The sequence below is a fragment of the Gracilinanus agilis genome, chromosome 6 (genome assembly GCF_016433145.1).
Source record: "Gracilinanus agilis isolate LMUSP501 chromosome 6, AgileGrace, whole genome shotgun sequence".
NCBI classification, from domain to species: Eukaryota; Metazoa; Chordata; class Mammalia; order Didelphimorphia; family Didelphidae; genus Gracilinanus; species Gracilinanus agilis.
This window is the reverse complement of record NC_058135.1, coordinates 280,619,350-280,639,299: the sequence shown is the minus strand read 5'-3', so window position 1 is coordinate 280,639,299 and position 19,950 is coordinate 280,619,350. Positions and strand designations below refer to the sequence as shown.

The 19,950-nt window shown below is 37.3% G+C and overlaps 1 protein-coding gene across 1 annotated transcript; it reads right to left on the bottom strand.

The window, feature by feature from the left end:
* Positions 1-3,702: 3,702 nt before the first annotated feature.
* LOC123252010 (olfactory receptor 5A1-like) lies at positions 3,703-4,635 on the bottom strand. Its single transcript, XM_044681347.1, has one exon. The coding sequence runs from the start codon at positions 4,633-4,635 to the stop codon at positions 3,703-3,705; it is 933 nt and encodes a 310-aa protein (XP_044537282.1).
* Positions 4,636-19,950: the final 15,315 nt, after the last annotated feature.

The window sequence follows — 19,950 nt, the reverse complement described above, 5'->3', positions numbered from 1 at the left end:
ATCTAAGTAAGTAATTCATGCTTGTTATCCCACTCAAGAGGATTCTTGTTTAGGTATGAGTTGGACTGGATAACCCCTGAGGCCCCTTCCCACTTTGAAATTTTGTGTTACTAAAAACAAGAAACAAGAGAATAATCTCTAGGACAGAAATCTATATGAAGCTTTCTGGAGAGATAATGGTAATAACACTAGAGATGAAGTATGGCCTAGTGAATATAACACTGCCCTTTGAGTCAAAAAAAGCTGAGTTCAAGTCCTATCTCTGACTGCGTGTCCCTAGTCAAGTCACTTAATCTCTCAAGGTCCTAGTGAATGGACTAAAATAAACGACCCCAAAATTTCCCACTTATGAAAATAAACCAGAGTCAGAAAGCAAGAGTGAAGAAAGATAATAGTTTTTATTCCTTTTGTGAAAGTAGGAAGATGCCCTAATGGCAAATGTAAATGCTGGGAAACAAGAACAAACCTTTTATAGAATCCTAATGTAAGATTCCCCCCTCCCTCCTCTGTCCAGCCTCCTTGTCTGGGGGCCAGTTATTTACACACTAATCACGTAGGTGAGGTTCAAGGTACAGTGAAGTAAAATATCACAATATATAAAAGTTCTATCTTCCAATACTCTCACAAGAAAAAAAAAAAGCAATTGAATTGCCAATTGCCCTTGAATCAGAAGTCTCTGTACTTTCTCAGGCTTGTCCCAGAATTCTCTAGATGAAAAAAAGATCAACAAAAGGTAACAAACCCCTCTCAACTGGGATGCCAACTGGGTACCTCTGCCCAAGAATATGGATTTTCAAGTTGAATGCCATTCTGAGAATAATACACTTAATTCTATCTCACTCATCAGGTACTCTATAATATTAAAAATTACATAGTGCATGACACAGACACACACAAACACACATACTACTGCTTATTTAGTAGCTAGTACCTTTAATATCAGAAAAAGAAAATCAGTCTCAATCTCAGTGCCAAGCCTAACTAACACTAATTCTCATGAATTCAGGATTTAGGACCAATTTCTAGTTCCCCAGTGGCTTCCTTTTTATTTCTTAAAGCAGGAAAACAAGGAGTGACTCACCCAAGAATATGGTCAAGGTTCTAAATATTTAGTTGTTTTTGATTTACTGAGATCCAAATATTTGAAAAGAGGCTACAGGATCTTCAGCTTCTGGATTCTAAGAGCTTCTTGGCTCAGAAATACAATGAAGGAGCAGGTTGGAAAACTCATCCTATAAGCAAAGACAATACACTCAGCCTCCCTCCCAAGATGACAGAAAATAAGCAAGAAACCTCCCAATGCTCTTTTGGCTTGGCCAGAATTTATGCTGCTCTCCCTGTGATGGAAGAGTCTTTCAGTTCACATGACATTTTTGTATCTCCTCTGAGTCTTAAGTCCAAGAAGAGCAGATCATTAAAGTCACAACAATTTTCCACAAGGGAATCAAACTAATTATATTCATTGGCTCTTCAACCATCAATTCAATTGCATTCATCTGACTGGCACCTAAAGTCCTTTCAAATATGTTACATATCAGAATCACAGCATCATGAGACTGTAGCCAACATACAGTCTAATTTTCTAGGTGAAAAAACTGAAAACCAAAAAGGCAAAGAGACTTGCCCAAGGAAACTCAGCTAACAAACAGCAGAGTCAGAATTAGGAGGGGGAAGGAAGGGAACAAGCATTTATTCAGCACCTACTCTAGACTAAGTACTGAGCTAAGTGCTCTGCCAGTTTTATTTCATTTGTTGCTTGCAACCACCCTGTGAGGCAGGTGCTATTATTATCCCCATTTTAATTCAGGAAACCAAGGCAAAGATTAAATGATTTGCCTGTGGTCACCTGCCCAGGAAGTAACTGAGGGAAGGATTTGACCTAAGGTCATTGTAATTCCAGGCCCATAACACTATCGTTTGAGCCACATAGCTATCTTGAATTCACATTCTCTGCCTCCAAATGCAGTGCTCTTTGAGTCCTTTCAGAATGCATGGACAGAATCTTACTCAACCTCAACATTACAGCATCACATATTTATAGCTTCAAGGGAGCTTAGAGATTACCTGGCTCAACACCATTTTTATACTATTTCTTCTTCCCCCAGGGATCACAAAACCTCAGAATCTGAGAAGAGATTTTGTTGGCCGTCTAGTCTAACATATGCATGAATGGAATTCCCACTATAAAATATGGTAGTAGTTGTGACCCAACATATTGTCATAGGCCTTCAAGGACAAGAACCCATCACCTCCTTAGATAGCTCAGTCTATTTATAGACACTTCTCATTTTTAGCTTGTGTTCACCCTTGACATTAAGCCTAATTTTGTCATTTTACCGATTCCACTCATTGCTCCTACTTCTGCCCTCTGGATCCCAAAATGAACAAATTGAATCCCTCTTTAAGATAATAGCCATCATTGGAACATAACTCATATTCATCCTCCACAAGCATTCCCATCTCCAGGCTAATATTCCCAATTCCTTCAATCAATTCAGATAGGATATGACCAATCCACTAGCCATGGTTGCTCTCTTCTGGATTCTTTTAAGCTTATGAACTTCCTTCTTAATGTGTGATAAGGAAATCTCCAAACTCCAAACTCAAAGTGATGTCTAATGGACATAATACAGTGAGACCTCTTTGCTCATGGAGGAAAAAATTCTCTTCACACAAAGTCACGGTTGTATTACTCATGTTACTATTTAATAATGACCTTGCAATACACTCAACCCTCTGAGTCTGAGATAACTCTCTTTCTGACAGGCTTAACTATATGAGGACGTTTTATAAACATCAAAACTATTTTGGTAAATGGACACAACAGAAATACTGTAAGATGATCAGCTGTGAAGACTAAACTATTATCAGCAAAACAAGTTTCCAAGACACCCACAAGGGATTTGGGATGAAAAATGTTCTCCATAGTCAAAGAAGAAACTCTTGAGGTCTGACGGATGTCCTCATGTAATTTATTTCCCTCATGATTTTTTTAAACCCTCACTTTCCATCTGAGTATCAATATGATGTATTGGTTCCAAAGAGGAAGAGCAGTAAAGGCCAGGCAATGGGAGTTAAGTGACTTACCCAAGGTCACACAACTAGAAAATTCCTGAGGCCAGATTTCAACCAAGGACCTCCCATCTCTAGGCCTGGCTCTCAATCCACTGAGTCCCCTAGCTGCCCCTATGAGTTTTTCTTAAATTGTATGTGTGTTATGTTTCTTCTGTCATAGTATATGTATATAGTATATAAAGAAGAACAAGCTACATAATGCAAGTTCAAGCATTGCCTCTGATACAACCGACTTTGTGGCATTGAGAAAATCATTTAATCTCTGAGCACTCCAGGTAACTTTCCAAGACAAATGTTTTAACAAAAAGGTAGCCCAGTGTATTGCATGAAAACACTGGCATAACTGATAGCAGATTATTTGTCTCCTCGGGGAGTTGAGAAAAGAGGGAAGAGAGGATTTGAGTCACAAAAAGTCAGAAAACAAATGTCAAACTGTTTCTACATGCAATTTTTTTTAAAAGTGAAAAGTTAAAGAAAAATGGAAAGCCCACCTTCAATCATGTATAGAATTTTGACCTAAAAATTAACCTATAACAATGAGATGATCAGTTTCACTTCCCTTCCCCAAGTTATTATTAACATGATCATTATCAATTCATCATCATAAAGAACAGGAAAGCATTGTTATTAAGGGGAAATATCTTTTTTCACCAGTCTCTTCAGGGCATCTTTGATCTCCTTGTTCCTGAGACTATAGATCTGGGGGTTCAGCATAGGGATTAGGATGACATAGAAGACAGACAACACTTTGTCCACATTTGGAGAATGGCCAGAACCTGGTCGAAAGTACACAACAAAGGCAGTGCCATAGAAGAGTGTCACAACTGTCAAATGAGAGGCACAGGTATTGAAGGCCTTCATCCTTCCCTTTGCTGAAGGCATTTTAAAGACTGTCACTGTGATGTATCCATAAGACATGATGATAATGGGGAATGAAAATATTCCAACAAGAACCACCATGACTAATAAGATTATTTGACCAATGAAGGTATTAGAGCAAGACAGAGCCATGATTTGAGGCATATCACAGAAAAAGTGATTAATTATGTTTGGACCACAGAAATGGAGATGGAAGCCAGAAGTTGTTTCAATAAGGCTACTGAAAAACCCACCCATATAAGCCTTAGCCACCATCCTCTTACATACTTGGAGATCCATGATGGTGGGATATCTCAGTGGGCTGCAGATGGCCACATAGCGATCATAAGCCATGATAGCCAAGAGAAAGCACTCAGTCAATCCCATCCATGCCATAAAAAAATACTGAGTGGCACAACCCACAAGGGAAATACTCTTTTCCTCATGGAAGAAGTCAGAGAGCATTCTTGGAGTAATAGCAGAAGAGTAGCAAATGTCTATGCAGGCCAGGACACTGAGGAAGAAGTACATGGGAGAGTGAAGATGAGAGTCATGCCTGATGAGAATGATGAGGGCCAGATTCCAGGACACAGTCATGAGATAGAATCCAAGGAATATTACAAAGAGGATGATCTGAAGGTCAGGTTGATCTGAGAATCCTAGGAGGATGAACACGGTCACAGAAGTCTCATTTCTCTCCATATCCTTTTAATCTGCAGAGAGTAAATTGAAAGGAATGCAGTGTTTGTTTGTTTTTTCTCTTTCCCTAGATCACTTCCCTCTTTGGGGGCATCCTATTTTCTCTAGAAAAAAATTAAAATCCTCAACTGACAATTAAAACCCTCTACAATCTATATTTCTCCTACTTCTCCAGCTTTATTTCATATTAGCTGTGTTCATTCCTGATCCCAGGCAAACTTGTTTTCATTTCTCTTATATATGGCATTCACTGTTTGGCTCAGTTGGTATCCCTTTCCTATCTTCCTCTCCCTCTTCACTTCAACCACTTAATATTCAGTTTCCTTCAAAAAACAATTCGGGTACTTTCTCTTACACGAGGTCATTTTATGATCACCCCATTTTTTTCCTCCTTGTTGAAATGACTTTGTATATCAGTTTTATTCACTTATCTGTTCCCATACCACATCAGTTCAGTAGAAGGCCATTTTCATTTTTGTCTTTATTTCTGACCCAAAATACATGGCAATAAACATTTTCCAAATTGAATTTTTGGATTGCTTTAAGCCTTGTTTGTCTTTTTTATTTCTAGGTGACCTTGGAAATGTATTTTGATTTCTCTGCCTCAGTATCACTCAGTGCCTGACCCATATGTCTTGCTATGTTGGAAGTGATTTGAAAATTACAAATGGCTGGAGAAATGTGAGGTTTCAATTGATCAGCATGTATTAGTTGTCAGGCCTGAGATCTGTTGTGTATGTATCTGGAGAGAGGGATTCAGGGAACAATTTTTATCTAAAGTTATTCTAATAGCATTGCTCTATACCACTGAAATAGGAAAAATTTTTAAAGTGAAAAACAATCTCTTCGTATGTCATTATTCCAGAAGCAAGTTGAGAATAGGTCAAATGGAATTTTTAAACTTCTTTTCCTAATGCAGGGGAATTTTGCCACTGAATTTTTATTTTTAATAATTCCACGACTTTGGAAATTTATGCTCAGTTTATGAATGGTATCATTAGGTTCTTGGGTTTAGGGCCAGAAAAGACCTTTAGAGTTTTTCTAGTCTAATACCTTAGATTAGCAGATGAGAAAGCAGAGGCCCACACAGTGTCCTGGTACCCAAGGTTACACAGATACAAGGAAAGTAATGATATATCCCACTGAGGTAACATAGAAAGAGAATCCTTGGTACTAGAAAAGAACTCAGAGGCCAATGAGTCCAGCTCACTCATTTTACAAATGAAGAAACTAAGTCCTGGATATTAAGTGACTATCCTATAGTCACATAGGTCCTAAAAATTAGAGACTTGAATGGACACTTGAGACAGAGATTCTATTACAGACTTACCGTGATCTCATTATGTAACTTTCTTTTCTGGACATCAGTTTCCTAATTTTGAAAATCAGATGTTTGTGATTAATTTTTCTGTTAGACTCAGCATCTTCTACTTTATTTAGTGTAGTCATTTTCCATTCAGATGTTCTATGTTTCAGGTTCCATTTCACCTCTAAAATTCTGTTCTGTGTTGTCTTGATCTAATATTTTCTGCCCTAGGTTCTGTGTTAATAATAATAATAACTAGGACTTGTATAGCATTTAAAATTTTGAATATAACTTTAAACATATTATTTCTTTTGAACCTCACTACAGTTTTGGGATGTAAGAATTCTTAGCATCTCAATAATACAAATGAGGAAACCAAGGCAAAGAAAACGAGTTGCCTGTCCAAGGTAACCTAACTAAGTAAGCGTATGAAACAGGATTTGAACTCAGGACTTCCTGAGTGTTTCCTGAGTATTTCCAAGTACAAAACTTTATCCACTATGGAATAAAGCTTCCACTCTTTTCTAGATATGATTTTCTATGCACTAATGTCTCATCATTCTAGCATTCTATGCATCAAAATCCCTTGCAAGCAACTATTAATATTCTTTAGAATTAAGAGGACTCCTTATACCTATGTCCAGGAAGATATGGAGAAAAATGTCCTTCTGAATTAAAATTAGGAAGTCATTAATACTGTCTTTAAAATTTTTTAATATTTTTCAAATTTTATGTTAGTACAATTTTCAATAATCATTTTCTGACACTTTGTGATCCATGTTTTCTCCCTCCCTCCCTCCAATCTCTCATCTCCAAGATGGCCAATGACATGATACAAACTATACATGTGTTATCATACAATACATATTTCCAAGTTCATCATGTTATGAAAGAAGGCACATATTGCTTAAACTCAAGAAAAATCCATGAAGGAAATAAATTGAAGAATGGCCTGAATGCAATCTACATTCTGACTCTTTCTGTTCCTTCTATGCTTATCGTTACTGTCTTGAGCTGAGCAAAGGTCTATTCTTGTTGAAAATAATTTTTTTTTTCTAGGAATGCCCTTGAATGGCTCCATTAGCTAAGAATCATCATTGTTCTCAGGGAACTTCTCTGCCATTATTCTGCTTTGTTTTCCATTGCTCTTTGGATCTCCTGAGGTTATGCTTAATGGTGAGGGCAATGCAACACTGCAACTTGTGGGAGGCCAATAAGAGAAACAGAATCTCAAATAGATATTTTTTATCTGGACCTCATCAAAAGATCCATGCAGCCTGGCAAAGCCGTGTGTTGACATTTCTAGTCAGAGCTAGACAGAATGGGTTATCTAAAATAAAAATCTTGACTCCTCTTTTGACTCCTTTTCTGATCCACACCTTTTCTTATTAAGAAACATTATAGTCTTATTGGAAAACTTTAAGTTCTTAGCAAACCAACAGTCAAGAGGTTAACATTTTCTCCCTTGGTCAGAAATGTAGCTGCTTGGGCTCAAAGCTGCTTCTAGACAGCCAAGGTCAAAACCTTAATCTAGCAGGGGCTTTCAGCTCGAGAAAAGTATTCCCAGACTTAGCTTACTGATAATAAGGTGGCTGAAACTTGGCCTTGTTCTATTCCTGACTTATCTTCACCTTGAGCCACTGAGGCTCTTTTGAATTTTGACATGACATAATTTGTATTTTCTGTGCAACTGTGAAGTTGTTTTGTTCCTTTGTGTGAAATGGGTTTTGAATTCTGTATATATTAAACCTGTGACTCAATGGCACTTCAGAGAAGCAGCCATGAACTGACAGACAAGATCATCGCTTTTTCCTTTATCACCTAAGCTGTCCCTTATCAGATTCCTGGACCTGTTGGATAGCTTTCAACAGCAACTGTCACTGTTTAGACACTCTTTCCAGTAGAAGCCTGATGGCACATAAAAAAAGGGTTTGTTTTGCACCTGGATCATTCTATAAAACGAAATTTTTAATCCCTTTCTTGAATTTAACTGGAGACCTGGAGGTTCTTTTGCCATAGAGATGTGTAAAGATATACCAGCCCACAGTGCAAGGAAGTAGAAAGCAGAGAGACAGGAAGTGGGGTAAGAAGGGGATATAAGAGGCCAGCGCAAGGACTAAGAGGGGCTTTTTGACCTTTTTTGAGTTAGGAAGTGGTTGGTCATTGGCACTTGGTCTTTGGGGGTTGGTTGCTAGTGTGTGGGTGATTAGTTGGTGGTTGAGATATCTATATATAAAATTTATATATAAATAAGATGCAATTCCCATTGTGCAGATGATGTAATGATGTAATGTAGGCAACACTCTTCACATACTAATGATGCTAGTATTTAGAGATGAGTAGGACCTTAGAGTAAATGTAATTCAATTCCCTCATGTTGCAGATGGGAAAAGAGAGGCACAGAAGGGGGAAGTGACTTGCCTGAGGTCACACTTAACAAAGAACAAAGACAGTTTCAAACTCCAGTCTCCTGACTCGGAAATCCTTTACCACACTTACGCCATGAACATTTTTTGTTATTTAAAAGAACTACAATTACTCTAATAGAATTCATCTCATATTGGTCCCCCAATATGGATGTTTAACCAAAGTATTTGTCTCTCTGTCTAGTTTACTTAGAAATAATATTCTGTCTTGGGAATAGTTTCAATTCTGGGAAGTCTCTCAAACAGAATTGCAGAGAGTGTTCTGGCATTATTGAGGACCCTGTGAGAATACTTCTCCACTATATTCCCCTCCCTCAGGTCTCTGAGTCGGAAAAACAGATTCAAGGAAGGAAGTGAAGGATCTACATTTTCATGGGTCCCAACTTCATTGATGCTGCCTCCTCAGGCTGAAAGAGATTTTCTCTTATTGATTTACTTTAGAGCTTTTTAAAAAAAATTAAGAAGGGCCATCATTGTTATGGCCAATAAAAGAGCTCTTGGAACATGATAATTTGGTGAGATTTTTAAGTTTCCTTCTCATTCCTATAAATACTTTGCAAGAAGCCATTTTGGCCAAGCATGATTGCCAGTTACCAGGTTAGAACACAGAACACAGAGGGCATTTTGAGCTGGCATGAGACCAAAATGTCAGTTGAGATGTGGCTATATAAGGAGCAAAACTCATAATATCAGGGTCTCAATCTGGAGATACCGGTGGGAGGAAGGGGTCATCTCAGGATTGCCGTATAGCTAGGTTTAGGAGCCTAATTTGCTCAGAGACTATTCTGTGCATATCAGCATCCAGCTTCAATTATTAAACAACATCTATTATTTACATCAACATACCAACTTAAAATACTAACAAGATCGACTAAAAAAGCTAAACAACAAACTTAGGGAAAGGTAACAGGGCCTGAGGGAAAGAGGTGTGAGGGAAAGCTTGGCTAGAACTACTGATGATCAGGTCTGCCAATTGAAGGTAGTCAGGTTTGAGATTATCAGCTGGAGAGGTTTGTCCCCTTGGTTGCAACCTGGCCAGGCCAGGTTGCTTGATCTGAACCAGATCGTTTGATGGTATTTATATTGCTTCTTCCTTGATGATCAATTGACTAGGATGTATAACACAGCTTTACACAGAAGTTGAGATGTGATAGAGATTAGAACTGGATGCAGGTAACCTGAGTTGATTTGGCCTACCCCAATCCCAACCAACCTCCCACCATAAATTCCTTCTCCAAATTGAGATAGTTTCTTGTTCAAAATTCTGTTTTTTATAGTCTCTCAGTAACTGTCTCTCTTTTGCTGGCTCATGGCAAGCTAGGTCTCTTCCAAGTTCTAAACTGCTGAGTGTCACTCATCCTGCTCTCCATTTTGCATAGCAGAAATGATATTACAAGCACCAAAATATTAATCAATACATGATAAATTTTGCTTTTACCATGACTCCTTATTCAAAGTATTTGCTGGGCCAGCTAAGTAACACAGTGGATAAAGTATCAGGCCTGGAGCTGAGAGGGTCTGTGTTCAAATCTGACCTCAGACACTTCCTATTTGTGTGACCTTGAGCAACACACTTAACCTCAGCTACCAGCCCCTACCACCCCTCTGTCTTAGAATTGATACTAGGACAAAGGTAAAAGTTTAAATGTGTATATAGATTTGCTAAAATTAAGAAAGGGTTTCCATTTGCAACAGGAACCTACATGTCCACAGGGATGAAATAATGGATGCTACATATACCGAGAGAAGGAAAATGTCTAAGCATCATTTGGGTGACAGAATTTAAGTATTATGTAAAAAGAAGCAAAGAAGCCCTTTTTTCAGAACCAATCCTTTCATTTTGAATATCAGTGGAGTTTGGAAAGGGCTGTCTTCTTACATATTTGTTGGATTTAAACAGTACAGAAATTGGTTTTGCTTGAAAGAAGGGAGATGAGATAGAAAGAGAAGTAGAAACTCCCTCTCTCACCTTTGGGCATTTTTTCTCCCTTTCCCCCATGTTTGTAATGCTTTTTGCCTTCATTTCCATCTCCTGGCTTCCCTGGCTTTCTTCAGGTCCCAACTAACGTCCCATCTTCTACAGGGAGTCTCTCAATCCTTCTTATTCCTGGTGCCTTCCCTCTGGTGATAATTTCCTATTTATCATGGCTATAGCTTATTTCTATTTAGCTTGCACATTGTCTTTCCCACTGAGTTACAAACTCTTTAGTGCAAGGACTAGCTATTGTCTTTCTTTTTATCTTCAGTGCTTAATACATTGCTTGGCACATAGTAGGTGATTAAGGGTATTGACTAAGATTTTTGTGAATTAAAATTTTAATTGTTAAAAATTGAAAAGGTTTCTTTAATAATAATAGTCAACATTTATGTAACTCTTTAAAAATATGAAAATCACTTCGTTTGCATATTGACACTAATAGTGAGGAAATTATTATTCCCATTTTTCAGATGACAAAACTGATTCTCACTGAAGTTAAGTGACTTGACCTGAATCATTATGTCTTGACCATCATTGCACAGGTAGTAAGACTAAGCATCACAGACAAGATTCAAACTCATATCTTTCATATTTCCAGTCCAGTTCTCCAATGAGTATGCCATGATCTTGGACAGCTACTCTTTTTGCTTTCTACCCTTGTGAAGTTGGGAGGAAGCATTTTCTTTTCCTCTCTCCTCATCCTTTCTCTCTCCTTAGCCCTTATAGTCCTAATTTCTCTTTAAAAGCAAGACAAAAAAATAAGGGGGGAAGAGAAAGAGAGCTCCTAATTAATGAGCCTCTTTCTACTGATAGAAGTTCAATTACTCAACCTCTTTATAATGCCCCTATTACTTCTTGAAAAATAGATAATATTAGAAACTTGCAAGTATTTGAGTAAAGAATAAGATGAGAGTCAATATGGTAGATGTTCAGCCTCAGAATCATGTAATACCTGGGTTCTAAGCCTGCCTTGAATTTATGCTGAATATGCAGGTCTGGACAAGTCGTTTAAATTCCAAATACTGCAGACAATTCTAACACCTTTTATAAATAAGGTACCAATTCGAGTAATGGGAGGAAGTTTAATATTAAAAGTTCCTATGCTGATAAATTCATAGGCCCAAATAACCCACTCACCTACTGCTACAGCAAAACAAATGAACAGAAAATTCAAACTAGAAAATGCAACATAAAGATCTGTATGCATCTGAAATAATGGCAAGGGTATACATTCCAGGAGGGAAACTAGACAGAGCACTGGGCCTGGTATCAGGAAGACTCATCTTCCAGAGTTCAAAACTGGTATCAGACACATACTAGCTATGTCACCCTGGGCAAGTCACTTAACATGTTTACTTCAGTTTCCTCATCTGTAAAATGAGCTAGAGAAAGAAATGGAAAAGAGCTCCAATACCTTTGCACAAAAAATGACCCTGGTATCATGTAGAGTTGGACATGACTGAAATTACTGAACAATAAAAATGCTTCCCAGGCAATTGGATTATTAAATAGATTATTGCCTGCTGGTAATAGCCTGGGTATCAGTGGGCAACCAGTTCTTTAAAGGAATAAACTCATTAGATAATAGGACCTACTTCTATGTCACCTAAAGATAGTTCAAGTTAAACATATGGATTATCATAAAAGATGAATAAAGCAGATAACGTAGTTCTGCCAAAGTATGATAATTAGATTAAGTCTACACTGGCCATCTTTAGATTTAATCACCAAAGGTGAGAGCACCTCCAATCTGGGAAGTCCATAACCCACATGTGCTAGAGTGGGTGATGAATCAGAATCAACTGACTGCCCCCTGGGCAGTTCTATGAGAAGTATCTATTGTGACTGGACACGCAAATTAGGGAGAAGGTACATGTAGGAAGTGACCCATAAGTGACCCCTTTAAAAAGAGAAGGTCTTCTGCTGGAGAGGGTCTTCTAGTTTTTCTTGGTTTGTGGAGGAGTGCTGACTGGAACACTGAGACCTTGGTGATACTGCTTTCAATATCTTCTTTAGAAGTACACGTGGTGAGTTTAAAGACTGAATCTTCCTGAAGTTCTCTTAAGGAACTTCCCTTTAATAGACTCTGTGAATGAAGCTTTGCTTCATTCATCTCAGGGCCTCTGGCCCTCTGACTCTTGGCTGAGGGTTAATTACATCTATGTGGGTTAATTAGAGGATCATAGTAATTTATCTATTGTGTTAGATTCTTATTTCCTCTCTTCTCAATTGTAAATAAACTTTCATAAAAGTCAATTTTGAGGGGGCAGCTGGGTAGCTCAGTGGATTGAGAGCCAGGCCTAGAGACAGGAGGTCCTAGGTTCAAATCCGGCCTCAGACACTTCCCAGCTGTGTGACCCTGGGCAAGTCACTTGACCCCCATTGCCTACCCTTACCAATCTTCCACCTATAAGTCAATACACAGAAGTTAAGGGTTTAAAATTAAAAAAAAAAAACTTAAAAAAAAAAGTCAATTTTGACTTGAGATTATTCCTAAATTGGGGAAATTTCCCCTGGTGACCATCTTTAAATATATTGAACCCAAAAAATCCCTTTTCCCCCTTACAAAAGCCTTCCTTTGCACCTGCTTCATCAGTTCAATCTTCCATTATTATGATTAAATCAACCCTCTGGTTCTGGAAATGCCCAGAGGACACAGTTCCTCAATTTAGAAAATGTTTCTCCTTGGTTATTAGAGTTTGAGGTCTAAACTATTTTCCTGTCATGTTGGTGCCATTCTTCTGAAAGCAAGCTGAGGAAGGACTGGCTCAGAAGCATTTCCAACCAGGCCATTTTTTAATAAATGGATGGCAGCCTAGATCCTCAGCATCCTCAATTCACTGGAAAGGGACTACAGTGATGATTCTATAAGTCTCTCCTTTCATCACAGATGAGTGTGAGGCCCATAGAAGTTAAGGAGCCCAGTTTTTGTCCTTTGACTTTTGTACAATTTTCTTCTGACTTCCAAACCAACATACACACACACACACACACACACACACACACACACACACACACACACACACACCATACTATTTATTAAGTAGCTAGTGCATCTTTATGTGAGGAGGAGAAAGCCACTTCTAATCCCCACTACTATGCCAAACCAACTTCCATTAATACTGAGTTGGCTTGGGTTAGATTTTTAACTCCTCCATGGTTTCATTCACATTTCTCAAAAAAAAAAGGTGAGAGACTCACCGAATAAAACACTTATAATTTCCATCATCTAGTTGTCTTTGATATGCCATGATCCAGATTGCTTAGGAAGAGGCCACATTGTCTTTTGCTCCAAGTGCTCCTTGGCCCAGAAACTCATGGAAGGAGAAGGTTGCATAGTTGACTCTATAAGCAAAGGCAATGCCCTCTCAGAAATCAGTGAGGAAGAAATGAGCAGGGAACTCCTTTAAAGGTCTTCTGTCTTGTCCAAAATTCTTGTTATTCTCCCTGGGGTGCAAGAGTCTGTAGCCTTCATATTTCCTTTGAGTCTTAAGTCAAAGAGGGAATAAACCATTAAAACTATAACAACTTCCCACCAGGGGATAAAACCCACTACATTAATTAGTTCTTTACTCAAATATTAATAACTTTGTTATCTTGCATGTCCAAAGCATAGAATCATGGGCTTAACTCTGGAAGGGACCTTGGAAATCCCCTAGTCCAAATTCTCACTTTTACAGTAGAGAAAATTGAGGACCAAAAAAGCTAAGTGATTTCCGAAATTCACACAGGTAATCACTAGTAGAGCCATGAATAAGAATGTTGTACTCTAAATGCAATGCAATTTGAGTGCTTTTGAAAACAATGGATAGAATCTCCACCTTGTATCAACTTCACAGATTTAGAGCTAGAAGAGAACTTGGAGGTCACATGCCCCAAGGCCCTCAAGTTATTCCCTTTCTTTTTTCCCAACAATAATTGTACCATAGATTTTGAGAGGTACAAAAGAAGTTAATAGCTCTCAAGTCCCAGACATTCATTAAATAGTCAATATAATATACCCAATAAATTTTCACCCAACATTTCTCTGAAGATGTACAAAGTGGAAAATCTTACTCTCTCTAGAAGGACATTTCCATTTTCAGATACTTTAAGTATCAATAACATTTGTATTATGAGCCTAAATATATCCTTTTTCAATTTCCTCCCAATGTTCCATTGACCATCTGGGTTCAAACAAAGCAAGATAATCACTTAAATACTTGGAACATATATTTTTATTCTCTTCTATCAGACCTTTCTCTCTACAGATCAAAACCCCCATTTCCTTCATATGATATAGACTCATACTCATTCACCATCATGGTGGCCTTCTTCTAGATCAGTGATTCCCAAAGTGGGAGCCACTGCCCACTGGTGGGTGCTGCAGCAATCCAGGGGGACAGTGATGGCCACACTTTTTTGTATTACATTCTATTCTGAGTTCAATAAATAGTTTCATAATTTCAAAGTTCAATGTTTCTAATTTACACCTTTCTTTACTATATTTTACGAAAAAGGTAGAAACATTAATACATATATCTTTCCTATTAATTGCTATTAAAATTTATTTTAATTAATTTCCAGGGGGTGCTAAGTAATTTTTTTTTCTGGAAAGGGAGTAGTAGGCCAAAAAATTTGGGAACCACTGTTCTAGATGATCTCTAGCTTATCAATTTCCTTCTTGAACTGATATGGCAAGATCTGAACCCAATACGCTAAATAAGACCAATCATGGACAGAGTTAGAGTTGGACTATCACCCTTTTCCATCCATGTTTTTTGGACATATAAACAATGTCTCCAAATGTAAGCAAGAGTCTTTCTGAGTTTTTTTGGCTGACTGCTAACTGCTTTTGAGTTTATAGGGCACTCAAATCCCTAGGTCTTTTTCATGCCAGCTATCTGTCTTACATGCAGTTACCTATGCAAGTTTCCCCTATATTTGTAAAGGAAATTCTTTGTTCTCTTTGAGTTTACACTTGTGAAAGGGAATTCTTTATTCCCTTTGTCTATTTTGAGTTAATACTTGGTTAACAATAACTTAAGTATTCCTACTTAGTACCTCCCTAGATTGTGAAGATAGGATTAACTCTCCTTTGTCTACTTTTGAATTGAATCAACAAAAAATTGAACACTCTACTTCTCTACTTACAATGAGAAGCTAGAAAGGTACTTAGAGAATTCACACCCTTAGAAATTAAATCAGCCAGGAATCTGTGAATCTTTTTGATGAGAATTTAACCTTCAGAAGGTAAGAAGTCAATCCTATAGACATTGCCTGCTGGCCGGTGCTAGACAATTTGGAAACTGTGATTGGCCCCTGTAAAGAGGGAGGGGGCAAGAAGTCACCATAAAAAGAAAACCCTGAACTCCTTCAGGGCAGATGGTCTTTGAGAAGGTAGTCTGAAGAGATTGTCTTCTGGAGATAGATTTAGATAGCCTTTGAGGGAACGTCAGTGGAGACTATGACTTGGATCATGGGCTTGGAGCTTGGCTTCTACTTGGACTCTGACTCTCAAATTATTTTATTGGTTGTGTAAAAGGCTGACCCCTCTCCTAGCTTCTGGAGAGACTAGCTTCCATCTTGGAGGAGGTTTTGTGGTTACTCACCACCAGCCTTCCTGGTTGAGAGCTAATTAATCTCTGCCTGGATTAAGCAGACCTGGAGCAAAACATTTAGGTTGATAGGATAGATAACTTACCTATCCCCCTCACATTTCTCTTCTTTATTGTTTCCTTTCTATTTGTAAATAAATTTCTGACTCATGAAATAACAAATATTGGCTATCACATAATTTCATATAATCATTGTCCAACCATTAATTTTAATCTTTACATATTGAATTTGTGAAGTTGATTTTTGAGCCAATGGTAAGATTAATTCACATTTATATGCCTTTAAGTTTGACTTAGATTCATCACACAACTGTAATGCTTTTTAAGGACTTTGTGGGTTCAGGAGACATGATGCTTTCATTCATTGTGTAGGTAATTTCTCCTACTTCTATGTCATCTCATCATTTGATAACATCTGTTTTAGTCTGAGTTATTATTTAAAATATTATTGACCAACATAGGGCCAAGCTTAAATCCTGGAGCCCTCCAATGGAGACTTCCTGCCACAATTATATTTTCTATTTTTCTATTTACCAGGCAAAATGAACACATATTCTCACTTTTCTAATACTTTGTAATGGAAGATACTCTTGAGTGGGACATTCCTTGAAATTCCTAGGAATAAAGCAATGACTAAACAGGTCAAAGGGGTAGATATGAACATCAATTTAAAATCTCAAAATAGAAATAATTCAATATGTTAGAAATAAATCTTCTCAGTGGTGAAATGAAAAAGGTTATGAGCCTTGAATCAGAAAAATTTGATTTCGAATTCTGCCTCAAAAACTTTCCCCTTACCCAGAATCACACAATTTGTAACTTTCTCAGGCCAAATTTAAATTCGAATATTCTGACTTCAAAACCCTGTGATGAAGAACTGATGTAATTAGGTTACAGAATGAGACATATATAAACACATTTGTATACAGTCAACTAGGGAATTTATTTTGTTTTATTTGATAATTAGTTTATTAACATGTATGGTTTTTATTTGCTTTCTTTTTTAATTGTTGGGAGATAGAAAGGAAGGAAAATAGATATTTATTAGGGAGATTAAGTAGAAAAGTTAGAGTGTACTACTAATGTAGAATATTGGATTCATTTTTAGACAAGATCACTGTAGTTTTACTTTTGTTTAATTGTTTTATTTTGTTACAAGAAACTTTTCATAGCTAGGAATACATATTTTTATCATGTAAAAACGAAAAACAGTAAAACATTTAAAAATTATAGGGATTGGACTAGATAACATCTAAAATTCCTTCCCGTACTGAATTGATACTCCTATAGTTTTTAAATGCTAAATACCTCCAAGGGTTCTGGGAACTTGAATGAGGGATCAGCTCACATAATTCACATAATTTCATCAGAATTCACATAATTTTCAGCTCTCAAGGGAAGCTGATGCAAATTTTAATGATCCATTCCCCCTTGGACCCAGGTCTCAGAGGAGGTGGAAAAGCCATATAAGCATTTAAGCTCCCTTCTCACCAGAGGAAGAAGAGAAAGAATTTTGGACACAACAGAAGAGTTTTTCAAGAGGTTTCCTAATCCTTTGTTCCACATTCTTTTCTGAATGACCCTAAATCAGTGTCATTGTCTACAAGGTGAACTAAGGATACTTTTTCTACATTCCAGTTCTAGGGCAAAGAGGCCTCAAAATCTATGAGGTGAAGACCCTGAGTAGTCTTTTAAATATTAAGATTAGAAAAAAGAAGAAGCAATTAGTTAACAACAATAACAACAACAAAAAACAAGCTCTCTTACTTGGTTCTCAGTGAGTTATTCAGCATTTATCTTCACTGGGGAATGAGAAGGAACCCTTTGGGGAAGTCAGAAATCTGCTTTGGAGAAGCTGACTCTGGATAGATCACAGTTGTCACTAGACACAACAGAGACTAGCTATTCCTTCTTCATGTTCATAAATGCAACTAATTCATGAAGAGTATGGTACAATGGAAAGATCTCTAGGTTGAGACTTGATGGACCTTGGTTCAAATAATGGCTCAAAAATTTACTAGTTGAATGGACAAGTCAATAAACCTAGCTCTCCTTTAATGATCCTATGAGCCTGAGGGTATTAGATGACAAACTTAGGCTCAACAAATGACCTGATTTGAAATGTACTTCTACTGCTCTTCATCAGCTCAATTTTAGAGGAATAGCACCAATACCTTGAACAGCTTCCATGACCCAGGAAAGCAATAACCAGGTAGAAACATTTTCCAAATTATTGAGCTATGTCCTCTGTCTTAAAAAAGGTGGTAATTTATGAGTTCAGTTGGTTGGTTTGAACAATATTAGAAGCCACAGTAATCTACTTCCAAATTAAGGTTTTTTTAGCATAAATTATTTTGTTTGTCTGTCTTACAAATCAAACTCATTCTTTTTACAGGGAACTTGACAGGAAGGTAGGCATTCCTGTGATGAATCTGTTTCAAGAGAGAGCTCTTTACACATAGAAATTTCCCTGGTACCGGTGACTAGTAATCATGAGAGAACAACTGATTTAGTTATTTGATCAGATAACAATATTAAGTAGCATTTATATAGAGCTTTGAGATTTGCAAAGAACTTTATATATCTCATTTGATCTCACTGAACCTAAGAGGTAGATACTATTATTATCCCACGTCAAAAGATGGGAAAATTTAAGTAGACAGAGGTTAAGTGACTTACCAAAATCACATATCTAGCAATTATCTGAAGTGGGATTTAAACTCAACTCTTCCCAACTCCAGGTCCAGCACTGTAACCACTGTGTCATCAAGTTCCCTAGTATACTCTACTCATAGTTCCTGAGCACACAGATCTTCACACTCCAATTTCTATTTTCTGAATTTATTTAAGTGCTTTCAAACTATAAATTCATCAGAATGGGGAACTTTTAAAGTGGAAATATTCTTCATTTATACAAATTGGTACCCTCTCTGTAACTTAGAGTCTTAGTGAGCTTGTGTTGAGGGATTGATTGGCTTGCCTATGGTCACAAAGCCAATATATTTTAGAGAAAAGACTTGATCCCAGTTCTTCTCTAAATAAGCACCAAGGCCTGTTTTCACTATGCAAACCTGACTTTCATCTTATTCCACTTCCAAGTCCTTGGAACCTTCCAGCATTGTTCCCAGTTGGAAAGACAATATAGCTTCTCAAGAAGCGTCCATTAAATAATTCTAATAATGGCCTATATCTGTGAAAGAAAAAAATAAATGGGGAAACTTTCCCTCTTTTCTTTCTTTATTTTGTTTATGGTGAGAGTTAATTTGCATAGGCAGAATGGGCAGGGAGAGAACAAGGAAAGGATAGAATAAAATATTTCCCTTCACAAAATGAGAAAACTGAAAGCTTCAGAGGTCTGGGATAAAGAACCAATTTTTATGAAAATCAAATATGATTAGAAACAAAGAAAACCCAGAATGATAACTGAAAAAACAACAAACTGAACATACTTTTCCAGTTATCCCAGGATAATCCTAGTTTATTATGCTAAAATATGTTTCTTATCACTCTTTCTAGTATCTCAATACATTTAACATTTGTGATTTCATCCATTTAAGAACTTTCTTTTTTACTGCCAATTCGAGTGTCCCTACTGTAGGAAACAGTCTTGCTGAGGACATCTGAAAAAAAAGTGAAATTCATGAGTGGTTCACCATGGAAAATGTCTTTGGCTGAGAGTCAATCAACTGTGGTTGAAATAGTGGCTCCATCACTTTTGAATGAACAAGTCATGAAACCTGCCTAGGCTCCAGTATTTCTATAGTGATGAAACTCCCTGCTTGTTCAGGCTGGAAATCCAGTCACAGTTACTCATTCCATCATTCAGGCTGGTCTTGAATCCTTTTCCAGCTCCAAAGTGTCAGCCAGGACACTTTTTCCTCTCAATATTTCTCTGTGTCTTTGTCTTTGTCATGTTTCTGTCTCTGTGCCTCTTTATCTCTATCTCTGTTTCTGTCTCTTTTTCTCTCTCTGTCTTTCTGTCTCTTTCTCTTTCCTAGCAAAGGTTTGTAA